This window comes from Aethalodelphis obliquidens, unplaced genomic scaffold (genome assembly GCF_003676395.1).
Source record: "Aethalodelphis obliquidens isolate GAN/ISIS:26980383/991018 unplaced genomic scaffold, ASM367639v1 scaffold30, whole genome shotgun sequence".
Taxonomy (NCBI): Eukaryota; Metazoa; Chordata; class Mammalia; order Artiodactyla; family Delphinidae; genus Aethalodelphis; species Aethalodelphis obliquidens.
Window position 1 is genome coordinate 2,802,926 of NW_020837974.1, and position 23,620 is coordinate 2,826,545.

General features: G+C 43.5%; 1 protein-coding gene across 2 annotated transcripts in view; it reads left to right on the forward strand.

Moving 5' to 3' along the window:
• Positions 1 to 23,620, forward strand: part of SDK1 (sidekick cell adhesion molecule 1) — a 540,366-nt gene that overhangs the window by 188,507 nt on the left and 328,239 nt on the right. For both annotated transcript variants that reach the window (XM_027125645.1, XM_027125644.1), the window contains exon 4: positions 36 to 169. In XM_027125645.1, the coding sequence (XP_026981446.1) occupies positions 36 to 169 (134 nt within the window). The remainder of the gene's footprint in view (positions 1 to 35; positions 170 to 23,620) is intronic.

The window sequence follows — 23,620 nt, forward strand, 5'->3', positions numbered from 1 at the left end:
GGCCTTGACACTGTCTCTTTTCTTCCCTGACGCAGAGCCATCACGCTGGAGAACCAGCTGGTGATCCTGGCAGCGACGGCCAGCGACGCAGGGGCTTACTACGTGCAGGCCGTCAACGAGAGGAACGGGGAGAACAAGACCAGCCCGCTCATTCACCTGAGCATAGCAGGTGAGCGCCCAAATCCCACGTGGTCGTTGTGAAAGCAGTGAATTCTGGATTTAATTAATAACCACCATCTCCTGGGGCATTTTGCAATAAATCTTACCTCTCTGGGTTAGTGGTTATGGTTCAGTATTGATCCAATGTCTATTGTTGCTTTCTTTGAACTGATAGGCAGAAAATGTGAATCTGACCAGTAATTCTAAATACAGGATCTTATTTGTTTGGGGGAATTTAAAATAACATTTTTGCTTTTGTACTCTGTTAATGTGTATGGTTGTTAACAGCAACGAAACATCTTTTGGCTTATAAGGAGTTGTGTCCATGAACCTTGAGACTAGATTAGGCCACAGGTTATGTTCTTTTACTTTAATTAAAAAAAAAATCTTTGAGAAAATATATATATACTAAGTTGTGTTAAAATTAGGAGTATATCTTAAGAGTAACTAAAAGCCCGGATCGTGAAGAAAATACACACACATCACAGTTAAATGTTCAGTTGATTTAAGGATGTTTTGGTTTAGGCAACTTAGTTTAAATATTTGGCCTTTGAAAGAAGGCTCCAGAAATTCTACTAGGAAGAGTTGATTGCCGTAGGAGGGGGAAATGACCAGAAGCAAGAACTCAGAGCTAAAAGAGAGCAAAAGGTGCGTCTCAGAGGTGCCACCAAATGTCTGCAGCATGCAGCTTCATGGTATGAAATGCAGTGATTATGCCGTTGAGAAAATACAGTTGGGAAATGGTCATGGTAGATTTCAAAATATTATGATCATGTCATACAAGGGTGAGTTAAGCGGATTTGTCTGTATAGTGGTAGATGTCATGTTTTTAAAAACCACCTTGAAAGAATGGCTTTCCCCTTCGGGTAGTTTGAAAAGTTTTGTTTCATAGGCGGGATAGACCATAGTGTTTGCTTCTCCTGGTCCTTGAGGGATACAGTTGCTTTAGGCCTAATAGAGTTTACTGGGTTAACAGCACCACGGTCAGGAGACGGTGGGCATTAACTGCGTGTGCTCCCACATGCCCCGCACCTGCCCGGCAAGTGCTCCTAGGTGGCCACCACCCTGCCACCAGCTCCTAATTTCTAGGAGTTGAGTCCTCAGCCCCAGACCACAGGCGGTACAGAGCTGGCCATCAGCGGGGCCTTTGCGGTACTTCAGAGAGTTGTGTCCATTGATCAGGTGTAGGGCTCACAGAGGCCAGTGCATGTTGTGCTGCTGTTTGAAGGACCCTATGAATCAAGAATCATAGTAGAAAAAGAATGTGATTTATGGAGATTTTTCAGTATTAATAATAAAAGATGGAAATTTTGTTATTAAATATATTGTGATAACTTTAATGACTTCCAACTTTTATAATTAGAGCCATTTATTCTGTTTAGCAAATCTGATTCAGCACTCAGTTGTAATATACATACCAGGATAATAATAGGTCAAATTGGTGGAATTCTGAGTCAGAAACACAAAAATTGACCTTAGTCTATTAGAAGAGGGGGAAAAAAATTCCACAAATATTCTGGTTAACTTGATGCTAACATCACGAAGGTATGAAATAGTCTGCACCTAGTAGTTTCCTACATGCCTACTCTACAAAGCCAGTAGAAATAAAACGAATACAGTGAATTTGTAAGTTGCCGTACTAACGCCATACCATGCGTTAGATAATTGGAATATGTAAATTTTTTAATAATTTCAGCATCTAACCAAGAAGCATATTGGAAGCAGCTCATAAATATTATAATTAACTGCGTTGCATTTCTTTTCCTTGTGAGGTTTTATCTTTTCGTTGGCACTGGGTAAAATGTGTAGAAGGTGAGATATAAAGAAGCTGATGGTACGCACGGACTTACTTTAACTCTTAGGAGAAAACCTGCATTCTGTCCCCGTCTGTGTTCTCTGCTTTTTATGGGGACCAGGTAAAACGTGACAAGTAAGGAGGTTGAGGAAACGGCCTTATTTTAATCCTTGGGTGAACCTCACTGTTGATGTGTTAGATTTACCTAAAATTCAAAGGGCGCCCAATCATGCATTTTCTCACTAAAATTCTATTTTGAAAACCTCTAAAGATCAGATCTTGATAAATCTGCAGAAGACCCCAGAATCGATTGTTTATTTATTTATTTTAAATAGTCTCTTTTTTTAAACTTTATTTATTTATTTTTGGCTGCGTTGGGTCTTCGTTGCTGTGCGCAGGCTTTCTCTAGTTGCGGCGAGCGGGGGCTGCTCTTTGTTGCGGTGTGCGGGCTTCTCATTGCAGTGGCTTCTCTTGTTGTGGAGCACGGGCTCTAGGGCGCAGGCTCAGTAATTGTGGCGCACGGGCTTAGTTGCTCCGCGACATGTGGGACCTTCCTGGACCAGGGATCGAACCCTGGCAGGCGGATTCCTAACCACTGTGCCACCAGGGAAGTCCCTGTTTATTTATTTTCATTTTTATTTACTTATGTTTTCATCTTTTTGGCCATGCTACTCGGTTTGTGGGATGTTAGTTCCTCCACCAGGGATTGAACCCTTGCACCCTGTAGTGGAAGCTCGAGTCCTAACCACCGGACTGCTAGGGAATTCCCCAGAATTAATTGTTTAAATTTGCTCCTTTCTGGACTGCAACGAACGCTGTAAGGGGGGAAACTGCGGTTCAGGACTTCCCTGCCAGTGCTGTGTGAGGCTGTGAAATAGGGAGGGTGCACAACCCCACCAGATTTATTACGAAGTTAGATACTCTCAGGACCTATTCATGCAGGTAGTAAGATGCAGTGTGTTCTGCAGGCTTAGACATCTTTTTTTTTTTCTCTAATGTAGGCTTTGTAAAAACACCAAACAAGATTGATGAAAAATTTTAAGAACTTGCCAGCCAGCAATTCTGAAGAATCTAAAGATATTACAGCCAATTATCATTTAACGATGATAAATTTTCCCTTGGCATCAGGAGAATAAAGTAGGGAACATTTCTGTAGTGAATACGATCAAGGTGGTAGGGTACTGGAAATTAAATTCCTGGTGGATTGCACTGTAATTAATTTAAAAGTGGAAAGTGCTATGCGGCCCACCTCTTGTTTGCAGTCGTCGTAATAAACTGTTCCCCCTGCAGGGACAGCCTAGTGTTGAGGTGGAGTAGCACCCAGGGCCAGCCTTGCCTCGAAACAGCAAAGTGCGTGATGCGCTATCCCGCAGCTGACAGGAGGAGATGACAGATTTTCCCAATCACCTGTGTACTTGAGAGTTCAAAACCTCACCACCTTTTCAGTTGCTGAATATTCCGGCTGCACTTGAAGCTTATGGGAAGCAAAAGATAAAGACGGTTGAGATAAAAATAAATAAAATTTTTAAAATGCATGACAATTAGAAGTGAAATGCAGCCCCGCCATGGTACCGCCTGCCGTTTTGTGCATTATTATCCCTTAACTTCCCCCCCCACCCCCACCCTTTTATATGGTTAAGAGGGTAAGTTACAGCATGTTCTGCACAGGTATTTCCTGTCGGGAAGGAGAGGACTTCTCTGAGCTATCCATTCTCCTGCTCCCAATGAAAGCTTGCCACCATCGCGGGGGTGGATTCACTTTGAAGTTTTAATGTGACGTGAAGCCAGCAGATGTTAAGGCCATAGGTGGGACTGCTGAAGCACCCTGCATGAATTTTTCGTCGCTGGCTCCCGTGGCTCAGCTGCACACCAGAAAAAGAATGGGATGAACTCCCTGAGAGTACACATTTCCATTCTGAGGTCAAACTCAGGGAAGCTCTATGCACCTGCCAACCTGTTTTTGGTTTTCACTTTAAAGCTTTTACATTGAGTTAAGTTGTGTGGATCAGGTCTTCCGAACTGAATTAATATGTAAATGAGTGTTTCCTTTTGAAGATGAGAAGAATTCTGTACAGGGATTAACTAATTATTGTTTAAATGCCATTGTACATACCTTAGACACATCATCAGCTCTGGCCCAATCTTCGGAATGTCCAGCGTAATGAGATTCTCTGCTGGAGATGAAGCTTAAATTAGAAAAGAAATGACTGCTCAAATGTCTGCTCCTCAAACAACATTTGCAGATGGGGTATCACTTCAACTGATCCTCCTTCAGGCTGGCAAACTTTTGCTTTCAATTCTGACGACCACTTAACATTCTTTTGTCCTCTATAATTCTAATTTAACTGCAGACCTCATGTATGGTTAGTAGTTGAAAGTGAATTCCTGAGAATAATGTCTAGAAACAGTCGTCCAAGAGGACTGCCCTGTAAAACACGGCTTTTGTGTGCCCGGATAAAATTCTGTCTTATTTTCTTCATGCTTATAACATTATAGGGAGAGAAGGGCCAGGCATAAGCCTTTCAGTTGTTCTTTGACATGAATTGGATGGCCAAAGCCGTAGGAACGGTTTGAAATGTTATTAAAGAGCAATCCTGAGGCAGTGTCTATATTATAAATGACCGATTTCAGATCCAGCTATGGCTTTATAGGGTAAGTGGTACTTTACTGCCAGAATTTTCAGAAACATAAACAGAAGTGTACTTTACGTAGAATGATGAGTTTAATCGTTTAGCATGTATTGGCCTGCTAAGTAGGGTATGTAATGAAGCGTAAGATGCTCTGCCCAGACCTCCCAGAGCTGGTTATGGAAGGAGCTAAGTCTAGGCTGTGGTCTCTGAAGCCTTCTTATAGGCACACCATCAGTAGGGAGGCCTTGACACTCACCCCTGGTGTGTGCATACTGAGCTGTTTATAAAGTATGAGTGCTTAGCTACCCCACAGAAAGGTGAAATACTGAAAGGTGACGTAAACGGTATCTTGTTAATCACGAGAGTTTCATTCTGTCTTTAGTTCATGTCTCACAGCACAATATCCAGTTTGTGAATGAAAATCCATACTTTACTTGGTCTTCCTGATAGTTTTTCTCTGGACAAGTTCTTCCAGCATCTGATTACAGAGGACCGTTTGTCCTGGAACGTGGTTGATAAAGAGCACAGGTGTCAGTGTTGCCATTTGTGTCTGTGTCGCTCATTTGTGCTGGACTTGCGAGTAACTCACATCTGTGATTTCTTCCCAGGTGTACTTCTGTATCCAGTTATCTACCCTGTGAGAGTTAGTTTAGTTAAAACTAAGTACACAAATACGTAAATCCACCTACCGGGCAAAAGTGAAACCACAGCCCATTGGAAAGTTCTGAAAGCAAACAGATGCAGGAAGGCATCCTATGTACCTTGAAAATGAGGCTTTTGAGATGTCCCTCGGGGCAGCTTGCATGCACGATGTGACGGAGCCATCCCACCGATAGACCCCATCTGCATTAGGGATCTGTTTTCTTCTTATGGCTTCAGTTCAAAGACAGAAATGAAAATGCCAGTCCTAATAGTTTGTTTCCGAACCCAGTGTATGTATAAATGGTGGTGAATGAGGTTCAGAAGAAGAGTACAGCTGGGGATTCTCAACCAGACTTGAGAAAAAAAGGACAAAGTGATTAAAAAATAATGAGGCCCTAATTCTCTTCCCACCTCCACAAGACAAAACTGGGTTATTTTTGTTTTCTACTCATGTTCTTTCCATGGAATTCCCATCTCTCCTCATCCCAGTCTGTCTTTCTTTTCCCCTCTGTGACTTATTTCAGCCTGATTTCACCCTTGGTAAATCTTAGGGCATCGGGTTAAACCATGAATTGTGATTTGCCCTCAACTTTTGAACACATTTGAGATGCCCAACGTCCTCACTCTCCCAAAGCAACACTCTTCAGATCGGGCTATGAGTACCCCTCAGGGTGCACACAGGTCTCCAAGAGGGTGAGCAGGCATGTATAATTCTCAGGACATCTGTTTCCAGGTGATTTCTTATACGCTTTCTAAAATCAGATCATCCTGGGAATTTCCTGGCGATCCAGCGGTTAGGACTCGACGCTCTCACTGCCGAGGTCCAGGTTCAATCCCAGGTTGGGGAACTAAGATCCTGCAAGCTGCAGCGAGGCCAAAAATAATAATAATAAACTAAAAAGTTAAAGAAATTAAAATCAGATCATCCTGAGGATGCCTGTGTGGCAGGGGGCTCCTCTCTTATGGTCACAGGTCACATCCATCCCGAATCTTTAGTACAGGCATTATCTGAGGCTCCAAACTTCCAGGTGCCAAACAAAGGGATAATTCTAAATATCAGTGTCAGAGCTGGGAAAGTGAAGTGCTCTAGTAACTGGGAAATAAATCATTTTATAAATCGGGAATTTTCAATTCCCTGCTGTCTACCAAATGAGGCAACACCCAAATGCATTGTCAGCTGACATTTTATTACAGATAATTTCTGGTGATTGATTGCTAAGTGATAGAAAGTCCCCTTGCTCTTAGGAGAAGAAGACATTTCCAGCCCACCTGCAGTTTGGAGCCACTGACTAACTCCACTCAATGTGGAGTAGAAGGGAGTGTGTCACTTCCAGGCCATGTGTTTAAGAGCCAGCAAGTCACCTTCATGCTCTGCCTTCCCCCTGGGGCCCACAGTGGCCGGGCCACGCATGGAGATGGTAGGCCGCCAGGTAGAAGCTGCCAGAATTAGTGCATGGAAAGAACAGCCCTGGAGAATCAGCCCGGCTGAATGGGACTCAATATAAGTGGGAAATAAAACTTGGTGTGCTAAGCACTGAGATTTCAGGGTTTATTTGTTATTGGAACAGAAAGTGGTCTATCCTAACTAATAAATTACCCTGTGACTTTTGGTATACTCAGAGGTGTTTAAACAATTATGAGCAAAATTTCCCAGCAGTTATTTCTACAAAAAAGAAAAGTAGGATTAGAATTAGGGTAGACTTTGCATTCGTCTCATGGAGAGATGCATTTCCAGTGATTTTTTTTCTTTTATATATAATATTCATGAAAATTTGTTATACATGTATTTATCTTTTACAGACTGCAAATAATAATTGTAGCAATAACTCAATCCAAGTAGGTTTTTTTTTTTTAACCCCAGCCCAGAGTCATATGGTTGCTGGGAATTTTTAATTTATATACATATTTTTTTCAGAGGCTATGATAGGGTGATCAATAAAATACTTCGAATCCTTAAATATAGTAAATTAAGATAAAATTCTGTGGGAGGAGTAGAATGGAAATACCAGTTCCGGAAGAAAAATAGAAATGATGTAAACTTTCTGATATTAAAAATGAGTGCTTGTTCATGTATTGTTTAAATGGGTGATGCGCGTACCAAATCCTTAGACCTACTCTATCAAATATTTAGGTTCCTTTGGACACATATAAAAGAGTGCTGCAGTAGTTTATATGACTAAAATGTACTAGAATATTAAAATACACTGGAAGTTACATTCTTTGCAGTTCTTCAAATCTGTGTGGAAAACCTTTATATGTCACCTTGAACTGTGGAAGTGATAGTTTTAGGTGATATAAGAGCAAAGCTGTTCTAAGCTATATCAGATTTGATGAGAATTTACAAATAAGCTGTTAAGTGATTCCCCAAGGGCATAGGTAGAGGAAGGGCACTGGTGCTCTTTGAGCTGGTGACAGGCGTTCATGTGCACCTTCCTTCCACATTAGCCCTGTGCCTTAATGACCAACCTGTTTCAAAGCTGAGGGCACCAAGGCCCTAAGTTAGGTTAGTGATGGAAATCCCAAGAATAGTAAACGGGGAGCTGAGAATTCAAGTCAAGGTTTATTTGCCTCCCAAACCCCCTCATTTCTCCTGGAAGGAGGCTGGGTGAGCCCTTGGTGCCAGTATGTGTACAGATGAGGGAAGCCCAAGGAAAAGGCCAAACTCGGGAAGAGCAGCCGTCCCCCGAGTCAGCCCTCCTTTTGCACTGGAGATTCTCCATCAAGAGCTCTTACACACCCGGCCTCAGAGGAGCGTGGCTGCGCTTTAAAGAGCGAGAGCTTCTGTTTTGAGGCCAGAACTCAACTTTCACAATTTCTCCAGACCACCTCTCCTCCTGCCCCTGTGTTAACCATACCAATTTAAACGATTATATTCAGATATTTAAACACAGGACTCTCTTAATTGTGGCGGTTTTAGAACCGTAAATAGAAGTGACCCTAACGACGTTTACCCTTGGCTCTGGGTCCAGTCTTCAGCCACATCCTGAATCTAGGTGCCTGAGAATTTAAGATCATTTCACTCTAGGCTCATGATATGGAAGCGTAACATTTCAAACCCCATATGGAGAGGGACTCAACATTTTAACTTACTCATGCAGTGAGTATCTTCCTAGCTCTGATCACTTTGGATATTACGTTCACTGAAGTACTTTGTCTGATTTCTCTGACACTATAATTGATATGGAAAGATAAGAAATATTTACAGGGCAGAGACAAAGGGGATAGAAAACCGAATTTTCCTTACAGTCATTTTATGAACTTTAACATCTACGCTTTATACCTCTTGTTTGGGGAAACCTCAAGCAAAGTAATGGTTATCGGCTGAGACGAGACCACGGAACTAGCTGTTAGTTGTAGATACAGTTTTCTCCGTCATTGAATACAAGTGACGCACACTTCCCAGTACTCTTCCCTTTTATGAACGAGTTCAATATTCTGAATCTGTTAATTCAGAGACATCTGGTTAGCTTCTCTTCCTTAAGAGTTTTTGAGGTTTTCGAACTCCAGCTTGTAGATTATTTTAGGGCAGAATTGTTTTCAATCTTTAAAATCATGTTGAAAGTCCTCCATCTGCTTTGTGTATGCAGCCTAACATTTGGTCACCTTCTGATAACGGCGCAGATCTACCTTTACCACTTAGTCATAATGTTTTATTACTGATCACAATAAATGATGTTCTAGAAGGCTCTTATAGAAGGCAATTACAGCACATAAGTAAAATTGGAGATCTTTGCACAGTAGCTGAGAATATTAAATCAAACCTTAAGAAAATTGTTTAAAGCACTGTTAAAGTGGAAGTCCACTTAGCTCCTGTGAAGACCATTACCAGAGCCAAAGTGCTGGATTCCCCACTTTTCCAAGAACACTTTGATTCTGAGATGTAGAGGGGGGGGATAAGGGAGGGTCGGAAGGAGACACAAGAGGGAAGAGATATGGGGATACATGTATATGTATAGCTGATTCACTTTGTTATACAGCGGAAACTAACACACCATTGTAAAGCAATTATACTCCAATAAAGATGTGAAAAAAAAGATGGAATTTATATCAGAAATAATAGAAGCCAGGAATTTATCTTAGGATGTAGACTCTCTGTGCTCCAGTCAGTGAGTTCTTAGCAATGGTCTCTGCCTGTGAGCCTCTGTTATTTCAGGTGACTATTCTGCTTATACCCTCTGACCTTTTGTGATCTTCAGAAATATCCTCCTGGGCACAAAATCAGTTCCCACACTCAGAGCCTGGTGTAGCTCTATACGTGGCAAAGCAGGTCGTCAGAGAGCGTAAGAAATGTGACTTCTGATTGTCAGTGTAACTTGCTGTTGGCCCAGGAGTATCTGGCAAGTGTAGCTTCTTAAGGTGGATTCTGAGGACTCTTATTTTGCATAGTTTTATAAAATCATAAAAAAGTGAGCTGGGGATTTTCTGGTTCACCTTAGTCATAGACATGAACGACCCTCTGGCGAGTCTGAAGGCCGCACTGTGTGATTTTCCAAGGGAACAAGATACAAGCAAAAACCCAGAAGTACATAAACTCTAGTGAAAGACTTGAAAGAACGGCTATTTTTTTCATTTTGGTCCCCAACTTGGACTTCGGAGTAGGAGTTAGAACTTGAAAAGAAATGTCAGTGGTGGCAGCGCGTTCAGCTGACCCCGTGGAGCGGGTTGGTCGTTTGTTTGCCTGTTTTACTGATAATGGAGTTTGTTGAGCTGCATCCCATCTGGTATTAAGTGTCCCGCACTATGCTTCTCCTTTCACTTTCCTTGAAAGATTGTTGCACACGCTAGTATATCTCCCTGTCAGTGTGTCACTCCATGGCTATATTAATTCAGACAGGGCTGAATCGCACAAAGATTTACTCTCATTTGGGAAGGTTTCCAGCACAAATGTGCTCCAGGATTCAGCCTTCTGCCTTTCCATTCCTTAACGACTTTGGGAAGCACACTGATTAGTCAGAATGACTTATGTAGAAAAACCACACAAAGAGGTTGACCTTTGGTTATTAGCTCATTTAAGAGAGTTTCAGGGGTTTCACATGTCTTTGGTCTACTCAGGAAGACCAAACCGAATAGAGAAAACGGCCTCAGAAAAAAATTATGCAGAAATATTACTATCATAAAGAAATATAAAATGAATAGGAAATATTTAGAGCCTTTCATTTCTTTGTTCATTTGAGTTACAACATTTAAAAAAATTATGACAGAAAGCATGTTCTTGATGAAAATCAAGGCAACAGTTCTGCTTCCCTGAACTCTGTACTGGCATTGAGATTAGCTGGATCGTATCCACCTCTGAAGTCTGCACCCGAAGAACTGGATATGAAACCATTGTGCCTCCACTGGCTTCTGTGTTAATTGGTTGGTACCACTACCATGTGGGCATGGTGGTCATTAAGTATTTTGAATATCACCCTAGCCTGGAAGAACACTCAAGCATGCATAGAAAAGTAGCCTTATCATCATTATGGGAACAGCTTGCATGCTTCTCTGTTCTGGGGTCACCCCTACACCATTTCTGTGTTCATCCCTGTACATCTGAGGAAAAGCAGTCAGAAGTGCTGCAGGGTCGTTTCCTTTGACTTTTAGGGTCTTCGTGTCTCATTTTTGTTCCAAAATGTATAACCCCCCCATTTAAAAAAATTCAGATTTCCTGTCTGGTATTTTGTTCAGAAACACTGAGCATCTCATATCCACCAGGCATTGTGCTTGACACTGAGGAGACTAAATGAATGAGACACATGGTTCTTGCCTTTCCTGAGCTTGCTTTTTCTTGAGGAGAGGCAGATCCATGAACAAATGACAAGAATACAGTGTGTTAAATGCCAAACGAAATGGACTTCGGTAGAAAATGTGGAAGCACAGGCGAGGGAGCAATTAGTTTTGCTTCCGAGGTCAGAAGAGCACTGTTAGCAGAACTTTCACCTCCCCTTTCACGTATGGAGAGATGCGACACCAGTGAGATAATTAAGAAGAGGAGATTTGGCGTAGGACGGTGCTCGGTGTGACTGAGGACCATTGTAACTTCTGTCCTGTTGTCTGGTTCCCTGGTCTCCACTTTGAGAGTCGCCCAGCAAGTCGGCACCTCCTACAACCTCGTCTCTTTATGTGTACTGTCTTATCTCCACCAGAACGGAAGTTCCACGAGGCCAGGGATTTTTGTCTGTTTTCCCACGCAGCTAGAAGGATACATGAAAAGTAATGGGGACTCCGTAAAGACTCATTCAGTGAAGGAATGAAGCAATTAGGAACCAAATGCATTGCTTTTTTTCCTGTCTTCATTCTTCGCCCTGTGCAATGGGCCACTATTTGTACTCTCCTTTCCTTCATCTCTCCCCACCTTTGGCTTCTCAGGTACCTTCTCACTGACTGTGTTCTTGTTCTCCCTCCAGCTCCTTTTCTTTGGGTGTTTCTAGCTCTTTTTGGTTCTCCTTACCCCCACGTGTGAGGACTCTCCATTGTCTAGTCCTTGGGTGCAATGTTTTATTTGTTTTTCTGCTGTTTACTTCTCCTTGGAGGACTCATTGATTCTGTGACTTTAAGTATCACCTTTGGTCAAATGTTCTCTCCAGACATTTCTCGGTGTTCAGTCCTTGCGAAGTGGAAAGTTGGATGAATCATTTCAAGTCCACTGTGACTCTAAAATCCTGATTATCTTCTAAGTTTTTAACTTCTTTGCCTGATTTAGCAAAGATGCCCTAAAATGGGAGACTTGCCCCTGTGCGTCTCTTCAATTACTGACTTTTCTCTGTTTAGTGACTTTGTTTGGTTCACTGGTCTCCGGCTTCCCTCTGTGTCTGTCTCTCCCTCATCCAAGAGATTATGCAGCTCCTGGTGACAGGGGACAAAGCTTGCCCGTCTGACCCAGTGATCGGGATGTCGGGCCCTGAGAACAGAATCCGTGGTGTTGCTGGACATTTTCACTTGGAAATTAAATTAGCCTGTGTCCTTGTACTCCCTGCCCTAAGGCAGGTTCTTCTTCTCAATTCCATACAAAGTCATCTCACTGCCTTTCTGTGTTCCCAGCTCTCACCTATCCCAAAACATGTACTAAGTCCCGGATTCTTCCAGAATATTCATCCATCCATCATCCGTTATTTCCTTCACTCAACATATACTTATTGAGTACTTGGTAAGTGCCAGCACTGTGCTGGGCATTGAGAATATACTGATGGTCAAGGCAGACTGGTTTCTGCCATCAGAGCCTACTTTGGTGGGACGAGAAGACAAGCAAGCACTTTTAATATGGGGAAGTTGGGGAATGGATGTCTTCCCACACACCCTGAGTTTCTGCCACTTCCATTTCTAATTCTTCGCCTGCTATAAAAATAGGATTGGTAAAGATGAAGTTAATATATGCAAAATGTGTGTTGAAACAACACTTAAAAAAAAATAATTTTATTTATTTATTTATCTTTGGCTGCATTGGGTCTTCGTTGCTGTGCGCAGGCTTTCTCTAGTTGCAGCGAGCGGGGGGTTACTCTTCGTTGGGGTGCACGGGCTTCTCATTGTGGTGGCTTCTCTTGTTGCGGAGCACAGGCTCCAGTAGTTGCAGGATGCGGGCTCAGTGGTTGTGGCTCGCGGGCTCTAGAGCGCAGGCTCAGTAGTTGTGGCGCACGGGCTTCGTTGCTCCGTGGCATGTGGGATCTTCCCGGACCAGGGCTCGAACCCGTGTCCGCTGCATTGGCAGGTGGATTCTTAACCACTGCACCACCAGGGAAGTCTCTGAAGCAACTTTTGAAAAGAGTTCACAATGGTTCTTATTTATATGACTATTAGTGTGGGCTTTTATAGAGAAAATATGGAAAATTTTCAAGAGATGGATTATGTCGGAAATAAATACAACAAGTCAGTGGAATTATAGCCTTCAAGCCGTAGGCGTCATTATTCTCATGAGTGGGGCCCTTCTGCGGGCAAAACTGACTGAGCCGTGTGAAATAATGCAGTGCTCGTTTTCTGCGAGCCCCATATGTCAGATGGTAATTTTAAAAACGAGTTGCTTTACCAATGGACTATTAAAGTAAGTTCTTCATCTCTAAGCCATTCAATATGTGCTTTGTAGAAATGGATTTCCTCACAACTTACGTATAAGTTATACACATAACTTATATACATAAAGTAACTTAGATATATAAGGTAAGACTCTTGTATTAGCTCAGGCTGCCATAACAAGATACCACAGACAAGGCAGCTTAAATAACTTTTATTTTCTCATAGTTCTGGAGGCTGGAACTCCAAGAGCCAGGTGCCAGAGGGTTGCTTTCTGGTGAGACCTCTCTCCCTGCTTGCAGAGGGCCGTGTTCTCTGTGTCCTCTGGGCACCCATGGGGAGAGCGGGAAAGGGAGGAGAGTAGAGAGAGAAAGGGATGGAGAGATGACTGGCGTCTTTTCCTTCTCTAATAAGAACACCAGTCCTGTCAAATTGAGGCCCAACCTTATTACCTCATTGAACCTTAATTACCTCCTTAGAGGCTCTGTCTACAAATCCAGTCACAAGGGGGTTAGGGCTTCCACATGTGGATTTTAGGGGGACACAGTTCAGTCCGTAACCACTCCGCATTCCTTCCTCCTCTGTGGCCCTTTTCCTAGGGTATTACTCTAGATCAGAAGTCCAAACCAGCCATTCGTGGGGTATGTTTACTCCTTGACTGCGTTGCCTTTAGCCTGCACAATACCTTAAAAATACATGAGCCGCTATTTAAAAGTGGAGAGAAACTCTTCTGGCTTCAGAAACTATTTGACGCATCGGCCACCTCCCCAGCTGAACAGTGTGTTGAGTTGAGCACACCCTCCTGAGGCAGAGGCTCTCGTCTTCCCGTGGAGCACACGGATCTTTGTTTTGGGAAAACATTCATTGTGGAATGTTAAATTGTTGCAGATTTAGAGCTATGTGAGGGGCAGGTGTTTCAGAGGAGAGATTAAGGTTCTTCCTTCTTGAGGTAATTGGGTGTTTGTGTTGACGGCCGCCTTCTTTGGAGAGAAATGTTTCTGAATCTTATGTTGGTTCTTTCGCATTAGCTACTGAGCTGGGAGCATTTGCGCTGTGGCCTATGAGCCAGTAGGAGTTTCTGTGAGGATGGGGATCTTCTCTATTTGAACTGTACAGTGTGGTGGCCAGTACCTGCATGGGGCTATTGAGTACTTGAAATGCGACTAGTGCGATCGAGAAAGTGGATTTTTAATTTTATTAATTTCAATTTATTTTAATTTTAGTACCCCATGTGTCCAGAGACTACCATATTAAACAGGACAGTTCTGTGCGAATGCCTAACACTCTGTGTACAAAAAGAACTCCCGTTGAAACTACCCACATGACCCATCTTTGATCTCTGCGTGCTCCTGGACTTGTCTAGAAGTGGTGAGGGCTGGTCATGACCAGTAAGACTTTGACTCCAGGCCCCGTTGTTCGTATGAGCGGGATACATACCTAAGGTTCAGTTACCGAAGGTCTGTGGCTGTGCAGCAGTCCGTAGGGGGAGAATTTCCTTTAGCAAATGTAATTGGTCAGTCATTCCTTTGGGGCAGCTGCACTGCACATCTCCAGGGTCTATAATAATCTATAGTAACGGTGCCCGAAAGACGTGCTCAACGCAAGGCCTGCGTGGTGTACACGGCAAATGCTAATGACCATTCCACAGTCATTTATAGAATATCTCTTATGCACCAAGCCTTGTGCTAGGCAATGGACAGTTAGGGAAGCCAAGGGTGAGAGGGTCATCTCATTAAATAAATGATTAAAACAAGCATGTGAGCCATGATAGAGAGAAGCACAGGTCACTATGGAAACCCCAGGGTGGGGCGCCCAGCCACGTCTGGGGGAACTGGGAAGGTTTTTCCTGAGGGTCTGATGCTGAACTGAGACCTACATGTTGAATAAGACTTAGGTGGCTGAAGAGCTGGGGAGGAGGCCGCCCTGAGGGGGGAACAGCAGCGCCTGGAGTCAGCAGACGCTGCTCTGTTCACAGACTGAATATAGCAACTTCCAAGACAAGAGCAAGGCTCTGCCCTGGCAGAGGCCCAGATGGGACGGTTCAGGAAATGTGAACAGCCTTTTAGAAACCAGGAGATCCCATGTAAAGACTGAAGGGCTGGTGGCGCGGGACGCACATCCCCCTCAGGACGACAGTGAGCTGAAGCTAAGTAGCGGTTGCTCACGCCCTGTGTGCCTTTACTCCCCTGGCCAGGGTCCCAACTGCCCCGGGCTGTGGCCCCAACAAGGACGCCAGCCAGGTGCCATTTATTATAGTGTTTGCCCTGTTCTCTTTCTTAGAGCAGAGAAATCTTTTGCTATGCCCAGTCTCTACCAAAAAGAAGTGAATGAAAGGCAGACAGAGAAGTTGGAGAGCATCTCACACTGCTCAGTGAAGTCGTTTTTGCTGCCTGATCCCTGCAAACATTAGTTGGGCAAAGGCACGCCCCCTCTGCTCACCACTAACAGATGGGGTTAATCTAGATCCGGGATCTTCAGATCAGGGTTCAGTTACTCCAGGGACCCTCAGAGATGGATGCTTTTCGGGGAATCAGTTTCTACCCCCAAACGCACACACGTGCTGTCTCCTGGACTGATCTGCCTGAGGAGCGTCAGCAATAGAGGGGCAGACCCTTCACCTTCCTTTCTCAGTTGCAGAAGGAAAGCATCCCTCCCACCAAACGCTAATAACCTTTCTTTGGTGCCTTGCTCTGGACTATCAAGCCCTCCACCTGCCAGACAAAGGATCGTTTCAAACATTGGGGTCAGTGCTGAGAAAGTGGATGACTTTAATAACTGGGTAAGAAATCCTCCTGCAAGTCAGGCGGCTTACAGTTCGTAACTTTCAACAAAATGGAAGGAGGACCTAATCAAGTTGTCAGCCCGTAGATAATTAAAAATAATGTTTGATGATAAATTACTATGTGACTTTGGGCATAACCATAGGAATAATGTCAAAGAAGTGACTGACATTGTTACGAAAAAACTTCCATTCCCATCTACTTGTTAATGAAAATAAGTTTTCTCTGCATACATTTATAAAAACAAAACTAGAAATAAAACTGATGCTGAACACTTTCTCATTTTAGCTAGAAGTAATATTCAGCCATGAATACATGAACTAATTAAAAAGAGAACAGTCTCATTCATCTCACTGAGATGCATTTCCAGTAGAATTTTACTTTTTATATTCAATATTTTTCAAAATTTGTAATGATGTATATTGGCTCGATTATTAAGTATTAATAAAAATTAGAATGGATAACCAACTCAGAATTTTTTTTTAACATTTACAGTTTTAGGATCACAGGAATTTGAAAAAATGAACTAGCTCTCCTTTCTTATGTAGAGAAGTGTGGAACAGTGATAAAAGGCTTTCAGACATAACACATATTACAGTGGAAAACAATTCTGCCGTGGATTGAAGGATGTAAAATTTCTAGGTATTAAAAGCAGATTTTTTTTTTTTTTTGATGTTGGGGGTAGGAGTTTATTAATTAATTAATTTATTTTTGGCTGTGTTGGGTCTTCGTTTCCGTGCGAGGGCTTTCTCTAGTTGTGGCAAGCAGGGGCCACTCTTCATCGCGGCGCGCGGGCCTCTCACTATGGTGGCCTCTCCTGTTGCGGAGCACAGGCTCCAGACGCGCAGGCTCAGTAGTTGTGGCTCACGGACCCAGTTGCTCCGCGGCATGCGGGATCCTCCCAGACCAGGGCTCGAACCCGTGTCCCCCGCATTAGCAGGCAGATTCTCAACCACTGCGCCACTAGGGAAGCCCAAAAGCAGATTTTTAAACGAGTGACGGTAGGTATCATTTCACAGTAGAATCCAGGTCTCTTTAGATTCATTGAAAATAGTGATCTGAAGTTTTGTTTGAAATACACTAGGGGCTTCCCTGGTGGCGCAGTGGTTGAGAGTCCGCCTGCCGATGCAGGGGACGTGGGTTTGTGCCCCGGTCCGGGAAGATCCCACGTGCCGCGGAGCGGCTGGGCCCGTGAGCCATGGCCACTGAGCCTGCGCGTCCGGAGCCTGTGCTCCGCATCGGGAGAGGCCACAACAGTGACAGGCCCGCGTACCGCAAAAAAAATAAATAAATAAAATAAAATACACTAGAGGGCTTCCCTTCTGGCCCAGTGGTTAAGAATCCGCCTGCCAACGCAGGGGACACAGGTTCGAGCCCTGGTCCAGGAAGATCCCACATGCCGCGGAGCAACTAAGCCCGTGAGCCACAACTACTGAACTCACACGCCTAGAGCCCCTGCTGTGCAACAAGAGAAGCCACCGCAATGAGAAGCCCACGCACCGCAACGAAGAGTAGCCCCCGCTCGCTGCGATTAGAGAAAAGCCAGTGCACAGCAACGCAGCCAAAAATAAATAAATAAATTTATAAAATACACTAGAAATTAAATTTACCTATTTAAATGTAAACTTAAAATATGTGAAGGGGATATGGTTTTTCAAAATTCTTTTATGGTTGATATGGGCAAAAATATATAAAGCCCATGTTCAGCGAAAGTGGTAATGAGAGGTCTATGCTTAGTTTGGAAATGAAAGTTGAAACAGGGAAGGAGGTGGCAGAGGGGTGGAGATGAGGACCCCTGGCTGCCCTACTAAGGGTGTCTGGACTGTGGGAAAATGGGAGATACACTGGCAGAGGGCAAGTAGCTTGAAACTCGGAAAAGTGCTGGGTCAATATACTTAACATAATCATAGGAAAAGTAACGACACAGAGTAAAAATATTTTAAGTATATTTTAAGTATATGACACTGTTTCTTAACCCTAGATGCCCATGTAAATCACTCAGGCTGGTTCAGGACTTTTTTTTAAAGCACCAGATGATGTTACTATATAGCTGCCGATGATTGGGCCAGACCTGAAGTGTGGTCCTCGGTCCAGTAATTGTCACATCATCTTGGGAGCTTGTTAGAGATGCAAAATTTTGAGCTCCATCTCATTGCTACTTTATCAAATTCTGCATCTTAACAAGATACTTAGGTGATTCAGATGCACAGAGAAAACCAAGATTTCTAACAAGTTCCCAGTTGCTGCTTCTGGTTGAACAGCAGAGTTAGAGAGTAGCGCTCTTCAGAGGCTCTAGAGCAAAGCCGCTCAGAGTATGGTCTGGGGACCAGCAGTATCGGCATCACCTGGGCACCCGTTAGATGCTCAGAGCCTCAGAGTCTTAATGCTGACCTACTGAGCGGGGTCTCTGGGAATGGGGTCCCTGAGCCTGTGGTTCAGCCAGCTCCCCAGGTGATTCTGATACTAAGCTGGCGAAGGACCGCCCTAGAGAGAACCCACATGGACCTCAGCAGCTGTGAGCCTCCAGTTAATTCAGGGGGCCGGCTGGGAGTTTGTGCAGCTTAATGAGAGATCTGCTGCTGAAACTGGGATCACAGGCTTCCCCTGTGATCACAAGCCCATGGGCACCTGTGCTGCCGTGGGCCCTGAGTGTACGTGTTATATACAACAAGCAGGGAGAGTCACCTAAACACTTTGAGGAAGGTCTCGGTTACCCCACCAGACCAGCAACCCAGTCCAGCTGACGTGCTGGCCAAGGGTGAGGAACGCACCCCTGTCTTCCTCACTCTGTGTCATTGGAATCGACCCCCGGACAGCCCTTAACCCTGGCTCAGACAGGGTGTCTGAGTCTACATGGCAAAGAGAACGTGGTGTCACCACAGGTACAGCCAAGAAATTACTGCGGTATTTGTGGAGGCCCAACTCAGAAGAGCGTATGTCAGCAAGGGGAGGAAGGTGGCCCAGCTCGCATACCTACGGGGTGAAGATGCGTGAGCCCCTCATCAGTCCCTGGGGACTTCGGAAAGCAGGGGTCCACCCGGGAGCAGCCTGTGGGACTCGGCAGTGGAGGAACTTGTGCAGCTCGGTGCAGCCAGGCAGTCCCGGCTCTTGCCTTCTGGGACGTTGGGCTTAGCATGGGGCGTGGGGCCAACCCAAGAGGGAGAACTGAGCCACTTTCCTGCACGTTCTGTTGACTTACGTTTACTTCAGAATCCTGCATAGCGTGGGCTCATCTTGCTTTGTGTTCCGGACCAGGTTGAATACTCTGGCTTCCAGTTGTCTTCTTCATGACTACAGATGGGATGGGATTTATTAACGTTGCCTCTAGCTATTTTTTAAAAAAGGAGCTTTTATTGTGGAGAAGAAATTGTTAAAATTCTGCAAAATAGTACTTGGCTCTTTCTTCTCCAAATTAACTAAAATCAGCCTGTTTTCAATTGGTGATATTCCTTCATTAGTTTTAATTCATTTTTCAGCACATCTGATTTTTTTATTCATAATGCTTTTGATGAAAATTAATTAGTTTCTTTTAGAACTGAAACAATATTATCACAGGCACTCAGACACTGTTATACCAAAAAGGCCTTATTATAAAGCTGGCCTCCGGCCTGAGGACGTGAGTCTGTTTCATAGAGGACCCACCTCACGATGAAGCTGTGCGGGCTTTTTGGCTTTTTCACTGCTGAGCATCTGGGCCTCAGTTTTTCCATCTGTAAAATGAGAAGGAGTTTGAACCAGGTGAACTCTAAACTTTTGTTTTATGAGCCCAACACAACTAAGTGAACTTTATTATAGAATAGATAAGGGAGGAATATATACAAAGGTTTATGTAAGTATTATGCTGATTAAACATTTTCTTAGTTCAGTGTAGAATACCAATCAAAATTCTAACTAGTACCGCCCTAGGGAAAGGGGGAACTCCTCAAACAGAGGGGGAGGAGATGGGAGGGAGGAGGGGACCCCGTCAGGTGTCAGGTCCTAGACCTCGGGAGCCTCGCACGTGCTGACCTGGCTCTCGGGACACTGAAGCTTGGCGTCTATGCCTTTGCTGAGCTTCCGCAGATATTCAGCTTCCTACGCTGACTGTCTTTTGCAACAGAATACCGTGAAACCAAATTTCACCAAACCAAAGAAAAATCCACTTCTTCAACTATAATTTCAACAGTGAAGAATTTGGAGGGAATCACTTTTGAAAGACCACTTAATGCCAACAGCAGCTCCACAGCATGAGTCCCACACGTAGGACATCGCTGTCTGTCTAAAGCCTTAGAGACAAAAGCCAAAGCTACTTACCTACCATGTTTCTGATTTGGTTTGATTAAACAAGAGCCTTATTTAACTCGTGTAAAATATGCAATTGTGTGTTCAAAATCTATTAAGAGTAAAACCTCCTGAATGAATCCAATTTTTACTCAACAAATAAGTGTGCTTTTTTTCCCTCAAGAAAGGGCTTTTAACATAATACTTTATTAGCCAGGATATGTGTTTCAGGAGAACATCTGCTGTCACACAAGATACAGAGAATGAATACCTGGGCTTAGCGGCCTGGCCCAGGGATGCAGGGCAGCTGCCAGTGCAGCTTCAGAGGAGGGAAGTCCGAGAGCCGGGGGATGGCAAGAGAGGTAGCCCATCAAGTTCTTGTGGATGTGCCCAGCTGGGGACAGTTGGGGGGGGGGGGCTGGGGGGCAAAGCTACTTCAGGCTGCCGGGTGCGCGAGAGTGAAAACGTCATCTGAGACTGTAAGTTGTTGGCCAGACCCTTCAAAAGAAAGGAGGGAAGCTCGAGCTCTGGAGCTGGTCAGATGGCCTGAAATTTGGTTGTGCAGAAAACAGGTCACAAACTTGCCCGACAGGAAACTAGTTCTTGACTGTGTTCCCTAGGCAATGGGCCTCCCTTCAGCACTCAGATGCCATTCTCTCCATGCACAATTTTTTCTTCTTAATTTTTTTTACAAGTGCAGACTAGTCAATTAAAAAGAAATTCCACTTGCAGTGAATATTTATTTAACACCAAACAGGATGCTTGCTGTACGAGCCCCAAAATAATAAAAGTAAAATAACGTATTTGAATGAATAGGTAAAATTACTGGCTAGGTTCAGAAAGTGACCAGATCATCAGTATAAACAAACTGAAATTGTGGGTTCTGGAATAAGTTCAGTGGAAATGATGTTTTATTTGACGTGCTCCCCTATATATGACTTTACAGAAATCCAATTTAATAATTTTAGACCATATTGCCAGTTACTTGAAGAAGGTTGCGTTTGCATTTCTTGATAATGCGTATGTATTTCTGTTTGAAGTAAACGAGAATAACTTGCACATAGCAGGAAGAAAGCAAGCCTCAGAAATTTTAACCGTAGGTTTAGGTTGCTGATAAATGACACTTTCTTATTTCCATGAACTGAATAATAAAAGGCTCATGGGGGACACACACACAGCCACACGTGTGTGCGTGCGTGCACACAGAGGAAACGAAATATACACTGGCACCCCTTAGGGTATGCAGTTAATGTACTGTTTAAAGGGATCTCAATAAAGATTTCCTATAAATTATGTTTATTGCATAAAGTAAGTAGAGTATAAGGTGTGAATTCTAAATGTGCTCAGGGAATTCTGGCCTCGGATTTTAAAAAGACAAGGACATTTGTTTAAGGAATTTGATTACCTACTGATAGGTCATTTTGGAAAATTACATAACATATTCATCTTGGATCGCGGCCGATGTTTTCAGCGAACCGCTCTCCCCAAGCCCCAGCTCCCTGCATGCCTCACTCTCAACACACTCCTGACTCTTTGAGGGAAAGGAAGCCAGCTACCACTCTATAAATTCCCTCCAAATCGGTGCATGTCGACTTGCTCTTAGCTTGCCTCCCTCCTGTTCAGAAGGGTCTGCCTGCTTCTGTTCGAGCCTGAAGTCCCCCCGCTTCCCGGGGCCCATCTTCTGCGGAGGCTTGGCCCTCTTTTCTCCTTTCCCCCTCGGGGGCCTCTCATGTCTACTGCCGCTACCACGCCCCGATCAGCTCACCTCGATGGGGCTCTGCAGAGGCTTTTGATACTCTTCCTGTGGAAAGAAGTTTAGAAAGCTGGGTACCTTCTTGCGTACATTTTTTAAAGATATTAAAACGTTCATAAGTGTAAACAGTTTCAAGAAATATCTATTATAAGTACTGACATTTAAAAATAGAATTGTCACATCATTCTTCTGAATGGATCCACTTGCTTATATAAATACCATAGTGATTTAATATTGTCATCTGCTTCAAAAGGATGTGAAAAGTATTTTCTTTACTATTTGGAGGTAGTGCTGGTACATTTTTGAATTCTGCCCTGCCCCTCCCTGCCACCTCACACACACAGAATTTTATCCTAATGGAATATTCTTTTATGCTTCAAAAGTTTTCATGATTACCCTGTCATACTCTCCTGCAAAATACATACATATAGTCATCCATACATGTGCACATGTGTGTACACACATGCGCACAAACACGCGTGCGCATATTTATAAATCGCATTCGAAACTTTTATTGCCAGTGACCGTAAACTTTGTTTAAAAAACTAATTCTGTATTGAGGTATTCTTATGGTTGGATTATTGGAATATGACTATTATGATTATTTAATTGGAAACACATCTCTTAATGAGATGGATTCAGGGGCAATTATGTTTTGGTGCCCTGATGAAATGAACTCAAACTGTGTTTTCATTTTGACATCAAAAGGGTTTTTTGGTTTTTTTGTTTTACATCTTTATTGGAGTATAATTGTTTTACAATGGTGTGTTAGTTTCTGCTTTATAACAAAGTGAATCAGCTATACATATACATATGTTCCCATATCTCTTCCCTCTTGCGTCTCCCTCCCTCCCACCCTCCCTATCCCACTCCTCTAGGTGATCACAAAGCACCAAGCTGATCTCCCTGTGCTATGCGGCTGCTTCCCACTAGCTATCTGTTTTACATTTGGTAGTGTATATATGTCCATGCCACTCTCTCACTTTGTCACAGCTTACCCTTCCCCCTCCCCATATCCTCAAGTCCATTGTCTACTAGGTCTGTGTCTTTATTCCTGTCTTACCCCTAGATCTTCATGACATTTTTTTTCTTCTTAAATTCTATATATATGTGTTAGCATACGGTATTTGTCTCTCTCTTTCTGACTTACTTCACTCTGTATGACAGACTCTAGTTCCATCCACCTCATTACAAATAGCTCAATTTCGTTTCTTTTTATGGCTGAGTAATATTGCATTGTATATATGTGCCACATCTTCTTTATCCATTCATCTCATGATGGACACTCAGGTTGTGTCCATCTTCTGGCTATTGTAAATAGAGCTGCAATGAACATTTTGGTACATGACTGTTTTTGAATTATGGTTTTCTCAGGGAATGTGCCCAGTAGTGGGATTGCTGGGTCATATGATAGTTCTATTTGTAGTATTTTAAGGAACCTCCATACAGTTCTCCATAGTGGCTGTACCAATTCACATTCCCACCAGCAGTGCAAGAGTGTTCCCTTTTCTCCATACCCTCTCCAGCATTTATTGTTTCTAGATTTTTTGAGGATGGCCATTCTGACTGGTGTGAGATGATATCTCATTGTAGTTTTGATTTGCATTTCTCTAATGAT